The 13047-nt window shown below is 42.5% G+C and overlaps 1 protein-coding gene across 6 annotated transcripts in view; it reads left to right on the forward strand.

The window, feature by feature from the left end:
- The window catches only part of XRRA1 (X-ray radiation resistance associated 1), a 67226-nt gene that overhangs the window by 18576 nt on the left and 35603 nt on the right, over positions 1-13047 (forward strand). For 5 of the 6 annotated variants that reach the window (XM_065944140.1, XM_065944144.1, XM_065944143.1 and 2 more), the window contains 4 exons: positions 1030-1101; positions 2377-2449; positions 5715-5812; positions 12267-12400. In XM_065944140.1, the coding sequence (XP_065800212.1) occupies positions 1030-1101; positions 2377-2449; positions 5715-5812; positions 12267-12400 (377 nt within the window). Of the gene's footprint in view, positions 1-1029; positions 1102-2376; positions 2450-5714; positions 5813-12266; positions 12401-13047 lie in introns of those variants that run through there. The other variant, XM_065944145.1, reaches the window with a different exon arrangement.

A 13047-nucleotide genomic window follows, 5' to 3' on the forward strand; every position in this document is an offset into this window, starting at 1 on the left:
TACACTAAGATAAGGATCTCCCGTTATTATCTCCCATGGCTTCTTGAATTTCTTCTTTAAAATACTTACTGTATTTATAAATACTTGCTTGCTCATTGGCTTCCATGCAGTTTTAAGCTTTATGAGGCATGAAATACTTCTGCTTTTCCTTTGTTGTCTTTTAAGTTCCCAGTTCCATGCCTAACCATAAAAGACACCATAACTAAATGATTAACTGAAAGAAGGAATGAGGTTTGGTTAAACAGAAATGGCAACTTCAAAGTTGAGATTTTTCTTCTTCCTTTTAATTGTGAAGGACAATATATGGTAGTCCTAAGAGCGAAGTGTTTAGTGATTACAGATTTGGATTAAAATCATAGATCCATCACTTATTGGCTGTGGGACCTTAGGGGAGTCATTTTCTCTCTCTTAGCCTTATTTTTCTCATTTATGAAGAGATATATTCCCTTATGTTGAAGAGTTTAGTTAGGATTAGGAGAAAATCCTTTTTTTTGGCCACACTGAGTGGCCTATGGGCTCTTTAGTTCCACAGCCAGAGCTCAAACCCTCACCCTTTGCATTGGAAGTACAGAGTCTTAATCACTGGACCATGAGGAAAGTCCCAGAAAAAGTTTCTTGATATATTTAGCATGACACATGGCCCAAAGTAGTGCTTAGTATATAAATATTTGGTGAATAAATGAATGGATGAGCAAACACAAAAGTTATGACAAGTGTTTTGGTAATGCCCCAGAAATAAAGATTTTATTCTAAGAACCACATAGAGGAAGTGGAGCTCTGAAAAGACAGAGAAGGAACAGAGAGGAATGCAGCCTCCTAAGAGCCCCATAAAGTCTATGTTTCCACCCCTATCTTACAGATGGGAAACAGAGATGGGAGAGCCAAGGAGGCAGCTTGATTCTGAGCAGCTCCAAAGCCTGTTCTTCCACTGTACCAGGCTGCCCTCCTCACCAGGGAGTCATTTGTTGTCTTGGCCAATTATGAGCTTTACTGGGGCCTTGAGTGCTGATTCTTTGTACTGTGTTGCAGCTGAAGCACCACTGTGTGAAGGATCCATCAGACCTCTGCAACGTTAACGTGAGTGGCCTGAAGTTCTCCAAGGTACGACTAGCCACCAGAGGTGTGACTGTGGTGAGCTACACCTGAAGTGGCTCCTGTCTGTCTGACCATCATAACTTCCAGACTCTCTGGGAACTGGGAATCTGAGCATAGGAAGGAGGAGAGTCACACAGGGACTCACTGGGTGGAAACAACATTCACAGACACTGTCTTTTGCTATAGATTTGGGATTGCCATTATCCCATGTGAGGTGAGTTAAAGGAAGTAAATAACCTTATGGAAGTGGTTTGAATGTGCATAGAATTTTATTGGGGTATGATTCATTGTGTACGGAGAGTTCTCATCAGAAGAGCCTGCAGGAGAAATTTCTCTCAGGTGTCAATGCCAAGAATGGTACTGGTTCTCCCAAGATGCTGATAACTGGTTTGTTTTTTTTTTTTTTCTTTTTTTGGCCATGGCATGCTGGATCTTACCTGAGCAGCTATTGAACCCGTGCCCCCTGCATTGGGAGGGTGGAGTTTTAATCACTCGACCTCCAGGGAAGTCTTGATTTGTTCTTAACTCACAGACTCTGTGACTTATATAATGAGTCATGTTTCTTTCCTTGCACTGGCTAATTGGTAGCTTGGTGCTAGATTTGTGGCCTGCCATCCCCAGTATATATATTATAGCACATATTTTTGATTTGTAGGCCTTCCATGGCATATAAAGAGAGATTGCTTGTAGAATGCCACACAGAAATTAAAATGTATTAACGTAAGTAAATCTCAAAAGATCTGTGTATCTCAATACAAGTGAATCTCAAACATGTGGTGTTGAATGAAGAAGGCAGGTTGCAGAATGGTATCTACAGTATGATGGCACTTAATATAAAATTTTGAAACATGTAAATAATACTATGTATGGCTTGTGGATATACATACATGTAATGCTAGTACTAAAGAGATGTGGGATAATCACCAATTCAGGATAGCTGTTTTTTATGAGAGGGAGGGTAGTGATATGTTGTGGGGGTATCAACTCTATAGTGTTTTATTTCTTTAAAGAAATTTGAACCAGAGACAGCATAATATTCAGATTTATTAATGCTGGATTGTGGTTACACAGGCCTTCAGAGTAACATTCACCACACTTTGCTATTTGAATTATTTCATAATAGGAAAAAAAAGAAGCAGAAAAGCACCCCCTGCTTCAGCAAGTAACTACTCTTGTTCTTAACCCTTGAAATCTTTCCTCCTTCTGACAGCAGCTCTGGAGCTTTAGCAAGGCCTCCAGGCAGGGAACTAATCTTGTGTTCTTTGAAATGCCCTTTCACAGGCTAAGGAAAAGGATTTCAAGCATTTTAATTCAGTGATTTACATCAATGCCTCAGAAAACCTGCTTCCTCTAGGTAAGTTTTCTTCCTGAAAATCCACCTTCTGCTCCCTGGCTGCCAGTCTTTCATGTTAGAAGTTGCCTGTCTGTTCACCTGTAACGCCATACATCTTTTTTTTGGAGTGCAATAAGCTGGGTGTGGGAGAACTCACAGACCTGGATTCCAGCCCAGAGCCAGCACTACCTACGCAGAACACTTCTCTGTGAGCTGCCGCTTCTCTCTCTGTAAATGGAGATAATCCCCTTCCTTCCTTCCTCCCTAAGGCAGGATACTTTGTAGACTCAGACAGGATCAGTACAGTCAGCCCTCCATATCTGTGTTTTCCACATTCATGGATTCAACCAAACAGGGATGGAAAAAATTTAGAAAAAATTCCAGAAAGTTCCAAAAAGTAAAATTTGAGTTTGCCATCCACTGGCAACTATTTACATAGTATTTATATTATATTTACAACCACTTACAGAACATGCTTCCTTGGAGGCTCAGTTGGTAAAGAATCTGCCTGCAATGCAGGAGACCTGGGTTCGATCCGTGGATTGAGAAGATGCCCTGGAGGAGGGCATGGCAACCCACTCCAGTATTCTTGCCTGGAGAACCCCCATGGACAGAGGAGCCTGGCAGGCTATGGTCCATATGGAATCACAAAGAGTCAGACATGACTGAGCGACACAGGGCAGAGCATTTACATTATGTTAGGTATTAGTAATCTAGAGATGACTTAACATGTACAGGAAGCTGTGTGCAGGTTTTATGCAGATACTACATCATTTTATACAAGGCACTTGCACTTCCACAGATTTCAGTGTCCTTGGTGGTGATGCAAGATGGAGGTGGAGGTTGGGGATTGAGGTAGGGGGTGTGTGTGGGGGGTGGGGATGGTCCTGGAACCAATCTCCTACCCATACCAAGGGACTGTAAGTAAAAAGTTTTTAAGTCCCTGAGAACTGCTATGGGAGTGTAAAGCCTTCTTGTTTATTCAGCGAATCCACAGCGACCCCTGCTGGGTGTCAGGACAGTATGACTGGCTTTTAGAAATCAGTGTGTCCAGTTTTCTGTTCTCCTGAGCTCAGTTCTAGCAGGATACGGTAAGTGCAACGATAGAAGGAATCAGAAAATCAACTGGGCCTCAAGTGTCAGAAGATACTTGTGAGAAAAGGAGTATGTAAGCTGAGACCTAAAACACGAATATTAGTGACTCAGAAATTGGAAGGTGAGAAGGCATTTCAGGCCAACAGAACAACAGATGGGGGGCAGCAGTGCCTGATCAGGACCCCGAAGAAGCTTTGTAGGTGTATAAGAGATATAGGCAGGGGAGAATGGAGACTAGAAAGGTGGGCAAGGGGCCCCATATTATCAGGGGCACTGAGTGACATGGACTTAACTCTGCAGGCAAAAGAGAACCTTGGAAGGCTTTGAAATAGAGACTCAGTAGTGGCTGTGAGAAGCATGGATTGTAAGATGGGAGCCTGGAAACCTGGAAGATGGTTGCATTTTTCCAGGAGAGGGGAGGTGAGGTCTCAACTGGGGCTGTGGCTGTACGGGTAGAGGGGATTGAGAGAGACAGCGCGAGAGAGGAGGTAGAAATAAGCCATACGTGGTAACTAATGGGCTTGTAGAGAAAGAGAAGAACCAAGGGACTTTACTGAGACAGACAGCAGTATAGGAAAGGCAGGTTTAGGGAGAAATAGGATGAATTCAGTTTTGAATGCATTGAGTTTGAAGGGTATTTTTCAAGAAAGGAAACAGTGTGGTCTCTCAGGAGCCTGAGTTTGAAAATAAAGGCCAACAGGCATATGGAAAGATGCTCAACCTCACTAGTAAATAAAATAGCATCCAAGAGCTATTTTATGCCTAGCAAATATTGACAGAAATGAGAAGGACTGATGACTGCCAGCACTGGTAGGGAAATGGGTACTCTCGTATTCAAGTGAAATAAATTGGTGCAACATCTTTGGAAGGTAGTCTGGCAGTGTCTCTTAACATAGTCTAGTAGTTCCACTCCCAAAAATTTATTCTACAGAAACAGACTTGAACAAGGATGTTCATTGGAAATACCCTGAAAGCACATGTTTCTATTTGACTCTCTAGAACATTCCAACTCACAAAACCAACGTAGGCCACACTTGACACCAGGTTCACTTAGAAGGCTCTGGGTAATTCCCCATGGATGCCAGCAGCACAGCATAAGCACTTCATGTTCAATGAAATCCTCAGTGCAGTTCATGTAGCTGTTCAGGTAGCCATCCGTGAGCCACTCTTCGGCCACTCTCAATGGGTTAATGCCAGCACTCTGGCTTAGAAGCCTTCTTCACCACAGGAGCAAATAGATGTTGTAACACTCCATAGACAAGGCCCCCAGAGTTCCAGAAAAGGACAAGTCCAATCATAGGAGTGCCCACACACAGAGAAGCCCAAAGTTATGGCACCCCCTTCAGATAGGTATAGTTCATTTAGTTTCTTCTAGTCCAGATGTGACTTAACCAACCTGGGTCATTTTTACCACAGCAGTTTTGCTTATTAAACACAGTGACTGTACCATTTTTTTTCAGATTACCAATGGAAGAGGGCTAGAAAGTTAACTCAAGGTCCTGTTCTCAAGCAGAAGAGGAAGTGTTCTTAACCTTTTATTCAGATAATCTAGCCACTATCCCTAGGGGTATGGTTAAATAAAATTGGATATGTCTATACTATAGAGTATAATTCAGACATTATGCAGATCTGTATGTTTTGACTTAGAACATCTTTAAATCATATTGTTAAGGGGGGAAAAAAGCAAGTCACAGTACAATGTGTGTAGTATGAGTCCCTTTGTGTAGAACGAAGTATGTGTGTGTGTATGTTTCAGTATACACATAAAAAAGTCAGGTATTATACATGAAACTTTGAATAGTTATCTCTAGGTATTGAGATTAAAAGGAACTTTTATTTTTCTATTTTTTTAAAAAACTTTGGTGGAAATGTTTACTTTTTATAATAAGAAATAATAAGGGTCATTTTTTAAAATGGGCTTTGGAGTTAGATTCAGTTCTTGATCTTTCCATTTAGTAATTCTATTTCTAGCAAATCACTTAGCCTGGTTGAGCCTTGGGTTCTTCAGCAGTGGAATGGAAGTAGTAATCACTCTTTTTCAGAGTTGTTAAGAGACTAAGAGTCCATGTAAGTAAAGCACTTTGCATAATGCTGGGCCTAATCCAGTGGGAACCCAGTAAATGACCACTATTTTATCTTTCTCTTATGTCTTTTACAAGTTACAGTTTCCTTCTTTCTCCCCCTCCTTTAGAGGCATTTCACACGTTTCCAATCTTAAAGGAACTGGAGCTTGCATTTAACGGCATCAAAACAGTCTATGTGAAATACGGAGACTTTAAGTCCTTGGAAGTAAGTTGGAGGTAGGGAGTTTTTGGTGCCCACCTGTTTCCCTGTAAGGAATGGGTGTAAGGAGTCTACTGATCATAATTTTTGGGAAGGAGCTCTCTGGGCCTTTATAGCTACCTTGCTTCAGGTGGTCCTCTGGGGATGGTGGTGGAGTTGGTGGTGATGATAAGGGAATGGGTTGGTGGAGGTGATGGCAATTGGATGAGAATATATTATACCTGTGGCCATGGTGCATGGTCTTGGAAAACAAATGCCAAAGGAGTCTGTGCAGGAGAGTGAGTTTAAATAGAGTATTTTAGGACAGAGAATTTGACGGGAGATCTGGATACAGTGGGGGTTGAGGTATGGGGGTTAAGTGCTAGGCACAGCAGACTGGCCCAGCTGAATGAGAGGTGTTGTGAACTTATTCCCGAGGCCCACCCTGCTATGAATGAGCCAGATTGGTTCTAATGAGCTTGGATAAGGTTATGGGCCATAGGCTCAGGGATGAGTGTGAAATAAAATAGGGCCTCTGTAAGTTCTATAGCAGACTCTTGACATCTGTATAATCCACAGCTGTTTTGTATTTGAAAATATTTTTAAAAATTGCACTCTTCTTGGAAATCTTTCTCCTAGATTTCCCATAGTCATGCATCTTCTGTACATGTTCTCATACTTCAAGTTAATCACGTATCAGCATCTATGAAAACTTTAGGGTAATTTTGTTTCACAAAAAAGCAAAGCTTTTGTCACCACCTGAGAGTCTGCGTGCACAGAGAGTAGAGAACAGCAGAGCTGAATTAAGGTGTGGGGCAGGCATCTGGCCAGGCTCACTCACTAAGTAATGGGCTCTTCCTCACATGTTTGCCTTCTAGAAAACCTTCAGAGTCACACCTCAGCAAAATGTCTGCATGTTATGATCCTTGGGGTTTACCTCAAAGAACTGGTAACTTAAATTATTTAATGTGCAAACATCAAGAGACAGCCATTCTTCATAAAAACCTCATTTAACAGAGAAACCTTCCACAAGAGTGCACTTTTAAGAGTTACATGCCAAAGTTTTAAGGCATTTTAACCACTTGGGATGGTGATCCTCCTGAAATGGATTATACGTCCTTGTATTTTTAAAACATGCTATACTGAATGTAATGGTACTTTTTCTCCACGGTTTCCAGTCATATTGAGGCTCACAGTGCTTTGCTATGATTTCTGACAGGAGTAGTTCTCATACTTATCCAGGAAGTGAAGTTCTTGAAAGTCCAATAAAACAAGGAGAGAGAGAGAGAAAATGTACAACAACTCATGCAGCTTTGTGCTAGGTTAAAAAACATGTTATACCAGAGTTTATTATAGACAGAGGGAAACAGATTCCAGAAACTGTAGAGATATAGGGAGCCACTTCTATACCTACAGGCCTGGGAGCTTCTTACAGGTTTCCATTAATTTGTTATTTTGCTTTAAAAAAAAGTAGTTATTGAGCCCCTGTATATTGTACATTGTTCAGGGACTCCTACCTTCCTCACCCCAACCATTTCAAACTCCTACTTCAAGTGCCTGTGGGCCCACAGGGAGGGGACGTGACTCCAGGCTCTGACCCTACAGCTGACTTACTGGTTGATCATTAATTGACTTTTTGGAGGCCCTGCCTCATAGTGTGATTGCAACTGATGAAGATTATTTATCCAGCAGACCAGTCCTGTCCAAGGGAATTTTTTTACATAAGAGAACAAAGTCAAGATTCAGAATGTTAATGAGAAGAGGAAATCTCCTGGTCAGTCATTTATTCCCCTCTCTCTATGGTTTGCAAGGGCTCTCTGAGAAAAAGGATAAACCCGTCAGATAGCCTGAATTTGCAGCCAATAACAGTGAATACTTTGATGTGTAATGAAACTTGATGTGACTCAGCAGATGCAACATCCAAGTTAGGAATCTTCTCTCCTTGTTTGCCAGAAAGGCTGTCACCCAGAGTAGAACTCTTCAGGAGGCTGATTCATGTCAATGTATGGCAAAAACCACTACAATATTGTGAAGTAATTAGCCTCCAACTAATAAAAATAAATCGAAAAAAATAAATAAATAAAAAGCAGAGACAGAAAAAAAGATAAAAACAGCTTTGTCATGATTTGATTCTCTGTACACAAGTCCGAAAAAGAGTCAACTGGAGAACTGCCTTAAAAGTCAGGACACCTTGTTTGTAGTCTTGATCCACCACTGCTTTCCCCTAACCTCCTTGGCCAAATAATTTACCCTCTTGGTGGAACTTATGTCTCCCCCTCTGTAAATTCTGGGCCAGCTATGAAATTCTTTGCCCTGCAAGTTCTAAGACTGTTCATTTCTTTGAACTGTCCTTACTTCCGTAGAAAGCAGATTTGGACCCAACATTCAATAGCCAAAACAGCCAGAGCAAGGATCAGCAAACTTTTTCTGTAAGAGGCCAGACAGTGACTATTTTAGGCTATGCAGCCCCTACGGTTGCAACTAGTCATAACTGTCATAACGAGTCCACTCTGCTGTTGTAGAAAGAAGGAAAGCAGCTGTAGACAATATGTAAGCAAACGGACAGGGCTGTGTTCCCATAAAACTTTATGATGCTGAAATTTGAATTTTATTTAATTCTCATACAATGTTATTTTAATGTGTTTTTTCCCCCAGCCATTTAAAAACATACAAAACATTCTTAGCTCACAGGCCATGTGAAACAGACAGCAGGCTGGCTATGACTTACAGGCCTTCGTTTGCCTATTTCTGAGCTAGAACCCTGATGGAACAGCTCAGTATGGTTGGAATGCAGTGAGACTCAGTAGAATATGGTGATAGATGAGCCCAGGAGGTAACAGAAAAGACCTTAGAGAGCCTTGGAAGCCTTTTTAAGGACTCTGAACCTTATCCTATGGATAGTAGGGATCCACTGAAGTATTTGGAGCTGAAGAGTAATAGGGTCCAAACTATATTTTATAAAAACCACTGTGGCGTGGCTGTTGATCCATAAAGAATGGATCGGAAGGAACATATGTGAGAAGTATTAAGGAGATAGAATCCATAGGCCTTGTTGACTGTCCATGTATGTGTATGGAGGAGAGAATTATCCCCATCTTTATCTGTTTACCCAAGCCAGATTTCCAGGTGTTCCTTCTTGAAATCTCTCTCTGTCCCTGCCAAGTGGGATAGCCCATTTGTGTGAATTCTCATTGGAATTTGCAGATGGTGGTATGAATGAACTCGGCACTGCTTCAGTGCTGGGCATCTTTCATGGCCTGTGCAGTCCGATCAAGCCCACTCTATACCATGGGCTCTAGTCATACCCAGACCATTTGCAGATTTCAGAATAAGCAAGGCTGCCTTCTGCCTCCTGACTTCTTTACATGCCACTTGCTGTGCTGTATGTCTTTCTGTCCTTAACAATTTCAGTTCAGTTCAGTCACTCAGTCTTGTCTGACTCTTTGCTGCCCCATGGACTGCAGCATGCCAGGCCTACCTGTCCATCACCAACTCCTGGAGCTTGCTCAAACTCATGTCCATCAAGTCGGTGATGCCATGCCACCATCTCATCCTCTGTCGTCCCCTTCTCCTCCTGCCTTCAATCTTTCCCAGCATCGGGGTCTTTTCCAGTGAGTCAGTTCTATGCATCAGATTAATACAGTCAGTACTTCACAAAGTATTGGAGTTTCAGGTTCAGCATCAGTCCTTCCAATGAATATTCAGAACTGATTTCCCTTAGGATTGATTGGTTTGATCTTCTTGCAGTTCAAGGGATTTTCAAGAGTCTTCTCCAACACCACAATTCAAAAGCATCAGTTCTTTGGCACTCAACTTTGTTTTTAGTCCAACTTTCACATCGATACATGACTACTTTAAGAACCACAGCTTTGACTAGACAGACCTTTGTTGGCAAAGTAATGTCTCTGCTTTTTAATACGCTGTCTAGGTTGGTCATAACTTTTCTTCCAAGGGGCAAGTGTTCTTTTAATTTCATGGCTGCAGTCACCATCTGCAGTGATTTTGGAGGCCAAAAAAACAAAGTCTGTCACTGTTTCCGTTGTTTCCCCATCTGTTTGCTGTTTGACATTAAGTGATGGGGCTGGATGCCATGAGCTTAGTTTTTTGAATGTTGAGTTTTAAGCCAACTTTTTCCACTCTCCTTTCACTTTCATCAAGAGGCTCTTTAGTTCTTCGCTTTCTGCCATAAGGATGGTATCATCTGTGTATCTGAGGTTATTGATATTTCTCCTGGCAATCTTGATTCCAGCTTGTGCTTCATCCATCCTGGCAACTTGCATGATGTACTCTGCATATAAGTTAAATAAGCAGGGTGACAATATACAGCCTTGATGTACTCCTTTCCCGATTTGGAACCAGTCCCTCATTCCAAGTCCAGTTCTAACTGTTACTTCTTGTCCTGCGTACAGATTTTTCAGGAGGCAGGTCAGGTGGTCTGGTATTCCCATCTCTTTCAGAATTTTCCACAGTTTGTTGTGATCCACACAGTCAAAGGCTTTGGTGTAGTCAGTAAAGCAGAAGTAGATGTTTTTCTGGAACTCTCTTGCTTTTTTGATGATTCAACAATTTGGTGAATACCAGCTAGTCTCTGAGGACAGCCTAAGTGTCACCTGCTGTGTGAAGCCCATCTGGAGCCCCTGGTAGAGGTCAAACATCTATGCTAGTAGAATTGCTACTTAACAGACACACATTATGTATCTAGCTGCCTGACTAGGCTATGAGCTCACACAGGGCATGGATTGGTTCACAGTAAGCCTTCAGTGTACAGGCCTTGAATGAAGGGATGATGATGACCATGACAGGCATCATTAAGCATTTACTGTGTTCCAGGCTCTGCTAAAGGCTTTACCTACACAATTTCTCATAAAAACCCATTATTATTTCTACTTTATAGATGAGGAAGCTCAGCTTAAGTAATGTGTCCAATATCACAGTTAGTCAGGACTTAAAGCCAGGTCTACGGGGGGTATCAGTTAATTACTGCAGTGGAATCAAACCAAACCCAGCCCTCCTCCAACAGTGACCTATAGTCAGTTGTGTTTATGTGTGATTGACTGTGTTTCACTGAAGTGGTAGACTAGGAACCTTGCCCCTGCACCAGCTGTGTAAGATGCTGAAACTGACCCCATTCAGTAGGGGTCAGTGGGTGTGTGTGGGTGAATGTGTTACCAACTACTGCTCGCCACACAACAGACCAGTAAATCAAGAGGCAAGTTGTTGGGGCACTGAATAGTGAATTTATTCAGAAAGCCAGTGAACCGAGAAGATGGTGAACTAATGTCCCAAAGAGCCATCTTGCCTGAGTTAGAACTCAGGCTTCTTTTCTACTAAAAGAGGAAGGAATAAAGTCAAACATTTCCTGGTTTAGTCAGCCTCCTGAGGGGAAGTGTTAATTTCTTCCTTCCTGCAGTCATTCAGGGGTGGGCCTGTTCAGGAGTTTTCCTGTGAGCTAAACAGAGGAATTTTAGCTTACGGCTCATTACCTGGGAAGCAGGATTCCCAGAGATGGGCCATTACATATAATTTAATTTTATAGGTAACATCCCTTTAGTGATTAATGGGTAATAAAATTAAAAAGGTTCTTCCCTATTACAGAGAGGGAGGGAAGGGAGCAAAGAGCTAAAGTAGGTGTCTGGAGAGGCTCTTCCAGAAAGAAAACAAAGACTGGAGTGATACCATTTATCATAATTGCCTTTGTGTTTGCAGAGAGAAACTCAGTTTCCTGGCTGGCCCCCTAACCCAAGTCAACTATATCATGAATCTCGGTGGCTAGTTAGAATGTGCTTTATGATGAGGTGACAGTTGGCGTCATTGTCCTCATAAGCCAGTTCATTTCAGCTGCTTATTTTATGTGCACCTACTGTGCCAGGTCCTATACTAGATTACAGGCACAAGGCGCTTCACCTCAGAGAGTTTATAGCCTAGTCTACCACTGTGCACCAGGACCTGCTCGCTTGGCACATCCATGTACCAAAATCTCTAGTCCTCAGACTTATATCCAGTTATCACAGTTACCTGGCTGACTATGAGAAATACCCTGGAAGCAGTCTAGATAAAGCACTCAAAGTCAGAGGAGGGAGAGATTCCATCTAGTTGGGAATGAAAAAAGCTTTCAGAAGGAGGGAGCTTTTGAGCTGGCCTTTTAGGGCTTGGATTTTGTTAACATAGAAAGAGGGCATCCCTGAGTGAAAAGCTCAAGCAAAGATCTCTGGGTGGGGTGGGGCAAGGAATAGAGAGGAGACACTTTGGCTAGCACCACGGGATAAGCAAAAGCTTGCAGCATGGGAGCAAAGGCTGGCAAATTGGTTGGGAGTAACTCTTGTAGACCTTGAATGTTAATCCAGAGAGTCAGGAGGGTTTTAGTCTGTGGTTGATGGGCCCCCTGGAAAGTTAAAAAAAGTAGCCACCTCCCACCTCATGTATGAGCATGGTTGTCACGAGGAATGCTTCTGTTTCTCCGTCTTCTATCTTTGCGCCATAGTTCCTGGACCTTTCCTTCAACAGCCTGACGGCGGAGGCCATCTGTGACCTGGGGATTCTGCCACATCTCCGTGTCCTGCTCCTCACAGGCAATGGCCTCACCTCTCTGCCACCCAGTTTGGCTGTCGCAGAACAGTAAGTCCCATATCCCAGAGTCTGTCCTATGTGTTTCCCTCCTGAGTACAAGTATCAAAAGAAATAGTCCAAAACAGTTCTAAAGGGCTGTAAGGACAGACTGTGAGTGTTCAGAGCCGAGAGAATGCCACCTACTGAAGCTCCCAGTAAAGGTACCGGTGGAAGCAAGGCCCCAAGAGTTGGGGAGGCCTCAGCTACGGAGTCCATACCCCTCCCCAGTAGGAAGTGTCACGGATGTCTGCATGTCACTGTCCTTTCCTCTGATTGCTCATTCGTAAGTTGTGGCTATTGCTCTTGCAGACTATTCCCCTTCATCAACCCTCTAAATAAGCTTTGCGTATTTCCATTCTGCACATTTGTTGAGGCCGTGCCTTCTGGCCAGAATGTACTGGCCCTTTCTCTCTTAATAATAGTAATATGTGTGTAATGCTTACTATGTGTCAGATACTGTTCTGACACTCTTAATACATACTAACTCATTTAATCCTCACAACCTTGTGAGGTAAGCGTCCTTTTATCATCACCCTCATTTTATAGATGAGGAAATTGAGGCACCGGTAGATTAAATAACTCAACCAGAGTTACAAAGCCAAGTCGCAGAGGCAGAATTTGAACCAAGTCCATCTGACTCCAGAGAGCAGGCTTAT

This window comes from Muntiacus reevesi, chromosome 9 (genome assembly GCF_963930625.1).
Source record: "Muntiacus reevesi chromosome 9, mMunRee1.1, whole genome shotgun sequence".
Lineage (NCBI taxonomy): Eukaryota > Metazoa > Chordata > Mammalia > Artiodactyla > Cervidae > Muntiacus > Muntiacus reevesi.